This window comes from Aplysia californica, unplaced genomic scaffold (assembly GCF_000002075.1).
Source record: "Aplysia californica isolate F4 #8 unplaced genomic scaffold, AplCal3.0 scaffold00185, whole genome shotgun sequence".
Classification (NCBI taxonomy): Eukaryota; Metazoa; Mollusca; class Gastropoda; order Aplysiida; family Aplysiidae; genus Aplysia; species Aplysia californica.
The window spans coordinates 854,279-860,230 of NW_004797455.1; the positions used below are offsets into that span (position 1 = coordinate 854,279).

The following is a 5,952-nucleotide window of genomic DNA, read 5'->3' on the forward strand; positions in this document are numbered from 1 at the left end:
TGAAGAAATAAAGAGTGTGTATGCGTGTGAGTCTGCGTGTGTGTGTGTATGTGTATGTGTGCGTGAGTGTATGTGTGTGTGCACGCAAGTGCATGCATCCGTATGTACATGTACATGTGTATGCTTACATGTGTGTGTGAGTGTGTGTGTGACAAAACGTGTTCTGAGTGAAAAATGAAAACAGTCAAAGAAAAATTAACAACGAACCAGTAACCAATGCACATACATGTATCTCAAAGTTATTAACAAAGAAAACGCACACATGCCTTCTGCACATACATATAGTGAGTTTGAACAAGTTATTTGGCAGTAATCTTTGGGTGGAATCATTGGCAGAGGGAGTTTGAAAAGACAAGAGATCCAAAGGCATCGATCACTCAACAATATGTCTAACAAACATTACAGTATATCAAGCAGCAGGATGGTTGCCACAATAAGGCGGCATTTTGATTCAAATTTTAAAAAAAATTATGTTTGGCATATAAGAATATTATCAAATATAAGTAGATATATTATGTTAATAAAAGAAAAATCTTCTATAAAGAAGTGGGAAAAGGATTTCCTTTGATCATTTTGAAAACTCAGATGTTCATCCTGGTGACCTACCATAAGTTTTTAATAAAAAGGCACATTATAGTATTATGAAAACACAAATCTGATCACATTTTGTAAGGCAAAAAGAAGGATTTGCTCCAAAGACAAAAGGAAAAGTGTAAAAGGATTTCTCAACAGGAAGCAAGGACCAAGGGAAGCACCACTTATAGAGTCGTACAGGAGTCTTGTCGCCTTGCAAAAACCAAAAAAAAAGACTATAAAAAAGAGTTGTCACAGGGGTAGGAAAAATGTAGTCCACAAAATAACCAATGGACCCTGTGAGAACATGTAGAAACATGTACCGTACATTATTCATGAGGTTTGAAGTAAGTCAGGATTTTGCAGTTTCCCAAAACTTGACCATTTTACTGTAAGGAATAACTCTCAGCAGCGTCTTGAAAGCATTAACTTTATGGTAAAGTGTAAGTTTCTCTATATAGATCTAGAGCTTAAAGCCATATAATATAAATCCACTGAACACCTTTAGATTTTACAGGGATTGTTTAATGTGTTGAGAAAGAGTGATAGTTCATATTTGGAAATGTGCGATCATAAAAGAAATACTAGCAATTTCTAGAGAAATTTGAGTCCTGACAACTCTGTTTGACTGAAATTAAAAGACCATTTATCCTGAGCAACTGAACAGTGAACACAAAGTAGAGATACAGTCACCACCTCCAAGTTCTGACCAGCACACACTTTGACAGAGAAATGTATTGAAAAATAACCTCTGCCAAAAAAACATCAACCCCAAAAATCCCAACAAACTCCTGGGTGAGATTATATAAAGTGAGGAGTTAGAAAAAACTTAAAGCACATTCAAGCTTTTCCAATCTTTTAACACATATTGAGCAATGCTTATTTCTCGAGGGATCCAAGGAGATGACATAAGTGATTATATGCAAACCCAAGTCCTTCAATAAATAAAATTCACACTCTTAGCGCAGTAACCCCACATATTGTCACAATATATTATTATCTAAGATGCAAGGTACAATTCATATAAACATAATCCTTTTAAGGGATAAACTGACTCAAAATTTCGATTTTCCATAATAGTATAGAAATACTCTCCCTCAAAGCAAATAATGAATATGCACAAAAAGCAGGCAGAGGAGTGGAGTTACTTTGCAAAGTTTCAAGCATTGTTTCAGGACACTAACAGAAATGAAGGCACTAAATAAAACCACACAACCAGTATAATCAACAGAAAACAAACATGTCACACAGCTCAGCTGAGGATATAAACTACCTAAAGCAATTCGCCCACTTTACAAATATCACCCTATTTTAATCTATGATTTATATGGTGCATTTCCATTCTGCGTAAGATTTCATGATTGTTGTAGATTTGATTAGAAAGCAAGGACGTTGATGCATAGCTCTGAGCCCTAGAATTGATGCACATGACCATCTGTGCCTCCACCAGGTTGTCACTGCACTGAATGGCATGGAAGATGTGAGTCATGCCAGGATCAGCAGCCCTGAAGATGATGTAATAATGCTCTATAAATTTAGTGTATAAATCCACATCCTCCTTGCCCCACCCCCTTATACTGAGATCAAAGCCGCCCACAGCGTGGTAGTCACTCCGGTACAGGGCGGCGATGCCAAAGCCAAACAGACGCCAGTAGCCCGCATCCTCGCTCACGTCCTCTGGTTTGAGAACACACTCAGTGTGTCTGCAGTCACAGTGCGGGGAGCCCGGCGCGCACACAGGCTGGGGGTCGTACTGACTGAAAACAATGGGAAAGTATACTTGAGACCCTCGCCGGGTGTTCAGTCGGATGCGGTCGAGAGAGGCGGAGGAAAAGATGATGTCCACATCCACGAAAAACAGCAGCGAGTCCTCGTGGCAACGCTCCGCTCCTAACTGCAGGCCCGGCCCACGCGAGAACTCAGAATTTGTTTGAACCACTTCGATGAAGTCCTTGCCATACTTGTCTTGGTGATAATAAATGAGATCAAGACTGTGTTTAAATGCATCTGGGTCGTCTTTGGCGTGGTACAGAACCACAACAAGTTTCACATTTTCCTGCGGGAGCAGACAGACATTCACAAAGTTGTTCATAAATCTTTGGAATATTTTGTACCTGCCCATCAGAGGCATAATGATGTCGATGTGCTCGTTTCTCTTGTTGATGAGCTGAGGAGAATCTCCTTGGCCAGAAAATTTGTGCAGCCAGGATTTCACTTTGGCCCCAACCCCAAAACCTTCCTTCGTCGGAACAACACCTGGGTCTTCTTTCATCTCCAGTGGTAAAAAAGTCCTCTGAAGGTATGCATGTCGCCTGACATTCATAGAGACTTTTTTCCCGCGATATTTCTTATACGTAAGCAGCAGGTCAAGAATATAGTCTGGCCCATGCATTGGATCCAGGCGTTGGTATCCGTAACGGATTTCTTTAAAATCTATTGTCCTACCTCGCAAGTGGGCATTTTTATTGACTTTCATGATGATCTGATTGACGAGTTCGTCTAACGCTCCTTTGACCGATTCGTCGATTCCGCGTCTGGGGTTGTTGTTGAACGGAGAGAAAATAGAGCGGGCTAGATACTCCCATGGAATGACTTCTTTCCCGTTCAGGGGCCGGAATTTGATGAGCGAGGGCTTCTGGCTGAGGCTGGGCTCCGGTAGGAACCAGCCGTCCTCCAGGAACTCTGTCATGGCCGCCAGGTCCCGGTGGAGCTGTACCTCCCGCTGGTGTTGCTGCATGACGCGCACCGAGCGCAGGTAGTTGTAGATGTGGTACTGGTAGTCCGGGTCCTTCACCGGGTGCAGCGACACGGCCTTCTGGACCTCTTTGTTCTTGAGCGTGTTCTTGAAGGAGCCCTTGTCTTCCTTGTAGTTCTGGTACAGGATCTGCTGCATCTGAAGATAAAAAGGGGACAAAGTTTAGTCCGAGTTTAAAGAGAAGCATATGTTTGAGTTTGAGTAGAGAGAAATACATCGAAACATTAACGGTCATAAAAAGCAGGGGGAAAACTTGAGTTAGAGTAAAGAGAAGTACATCGAAACAATAATGGTCATAATAAAGCAGGGAAATTCAAGACAGGTGGACAGAAACAACAGAGTTGAGAAAGAAAAAAAAAGAAGAACATTCCAGAGGCGCCCTCCAGCCACCTGCGAGACGGACATGAACGCAGTTTAGCTCACTTAGTCCGAGAAAAAAAGGGACATAAGAAAGCAAAGAAATGGAACCTACCAGATCTAAAATACGTGCAAAAAGGACTGTTGAATTCCAGTTTTTCTTCAAGTCGTGGCACGCTAACGGTCAGATTTTGCTAGGAAAATATGACAATCATTTATTTTTTAAAGTTTCAAATTGAATTAAAAGCAACGCGATTGCGGCGAAAAAGTGCACAGATTTTCAAGATTTCAAGATATTAAAATGATTTTACTGATTTTAAAGGCCTTTATCCAGGGAAAAAAGCAGGCAAACAGTCATCGACTGAGTTCCAGTGCAAGTATTCTAATCTTAAAACAGTTACAATATGAAAGAAAAAAGGAGAAACTTTAAAAGTTCACCCCAAAAAACTCTCAAAACCAGAGATAGGGAGAGAGAACGAGCGAAAGTGAGAGAGAAGAGAGACAGAGAGAGAGAGAGAGAGAGAGAGAGAGAGAGAGAGAGAGAGAGAGAGAGAGAGAGAGAGAGAGAGAGAGAGAGAGAGAGAGAGAGAGAGAGAGAGTTCTCTCCTAATTCCCACTTCATACGGTGTTATACATTAGGCGTGAAGTATAATGAATTCGGAACGTTTTCGCCAAACGTTTGATCTCGGCAAGATGATTTTACGACCGCTCCGCAACATAACATGCTCTCACTGGATGTCGGCATGAAGCATGAGAAAGCGGCTCACTCTAAAGGAACGCTTATTCGTCGATATATACTCCAGGAAATGTCTATCCCCAAAGTTTTTTATTCACCAAGATTAGCGAAGGTGTCAACAGAACTTAATGAATACAAGTTAAGGAACACTTTTCAAATTTCTGCTTTTAGAGATTATCAAAATGCTAAAGAGTAAAGACAATGATAACCCTAGGTCATGACTCTACACCACAAGACTCTGCTCTTGTACATAGATTTAACTAATTTCTCATAAGTAGGGCCTACAGCTACACACGGTCCATCAACCTATAGTTGCTATAGATAGAAAAGGCTCAGTTTAGAAAGGGCCAATAAACTATTTCGGGGGCATGCGTTTCCTTGCAAGCACTGGCGAATAAACGCCACCGTATTCTTCGTCAACCATCCGCGGCTGATGTGGATTCCACGCGTCCATGCCTTTGGAGTTCGTCTCCCGCGGAGAAGCAGAAGTGAAGTTCATTAGCTCACAAGCGAGACAACGAGTCTCCTCACGTGAGCCTCTCAACATGCAAGCCAGCCCTAATTATCATAATTTCTCCGTTCAACTTAAGCATAATGTGTGCTTTAAGTCGTGGGAAAAAAAAGAAAAAGAAAGGAGTATGAGGCTAAAAACCATATACGACCTCGAGAGGGCGGGAAAGTGGACCCCGATACTTCATTGTTTTTGTTCTGTTTTCGCTTGGCAACTGCCTTGCATGCTGTAAACCGACGTTGAAAGTGGGCGAACATAGTAATACGATACTGTAAACGGAGAAAGCAATATCCTCGAAAAGGGAAGTAAAGTCAGCCTTATGAGGGAGCCTATGGTAAGGTAGGGGTTTAAATTCCCAGCCCTTTCAACACGGTAAAGATGATTATAGTTGCATACGAGCCAGCAACTCCCGTCTTTATGATGACTACGATGGTACAGAGATATAGGGTAGGGTTGGAATGGTGCTTAAAACTTCCAAAGCAAAGGGAGTTACAAATACCCATCTTCAGTATATCAACCGAAGTCGTCCACACCGAGGTCAACCGCGATAATAACAGGTCTGCCGGATTTATGAGGGAACAAGGGGAAATAAACCCATCCTCGTATGAGCTTAGTTAAACCATGGATATGGCAGTTTAACATCTTGAGTCAGCGAATGTGGATGACAGCCTTGACTTATGAACTGGGAACGTAAGACGATTGTCCAGGGCAGGGTAACAAGAGTTGCGTTTGTGAAAATATTGTTTTGTTCCAGGCCTTCCGGCACCAGCCTTCATCTGAGTTCGATGTCCCGAAACAAAAACAAGAGATTCATTTTCAAATTGACCCACACTGTGTCTCCCGTGGAGGTATTGGGGTTCAGCCGCAACAATCGGAACCAAAGAGGTAATTTGGAAGGCATTTCGTCTAGAGGTGAAAATGAAGAAAAAGGAAGAAGTAAGGAAAGAGGACCGACAATCTGCACCAACGTAGACATCCCATAATAAATAAATTTAAAAAATAAATAAATAAATAAAAATA

At 41.7% G+C, this 5,952-nt stretch overlaps 1 protein-coding gene across 2 annotated transcripts in view; it reads right to left on the reverse strand.

Moving 5' to 3' along the window:
• Window positions 1-1,645: 1,645 nt before the first annotated feature.
• LOC101858407 (chondroitin sulfate synthase 1) overlaps window positions 1,646-5,952 on the reverse strand; it is a 60,014-nt gene continuing 55,707 nt past the window's right edge. For both annotated transcript variants that reach the window (XM_005098516.3, XM_005098515.3), the window contains exon 3: window positions 1,646-3,466. In XM_005098516.3, coding sequence (XP_005098573.1) covers window positions 1,880-3,466 — 1,587 coding nt within the window. In that variant the 3' untranslated portion in view covers window positions 1,646-1,879. The remainder of the gene's footprint in view (window positions 3,467-5,952) is intronic.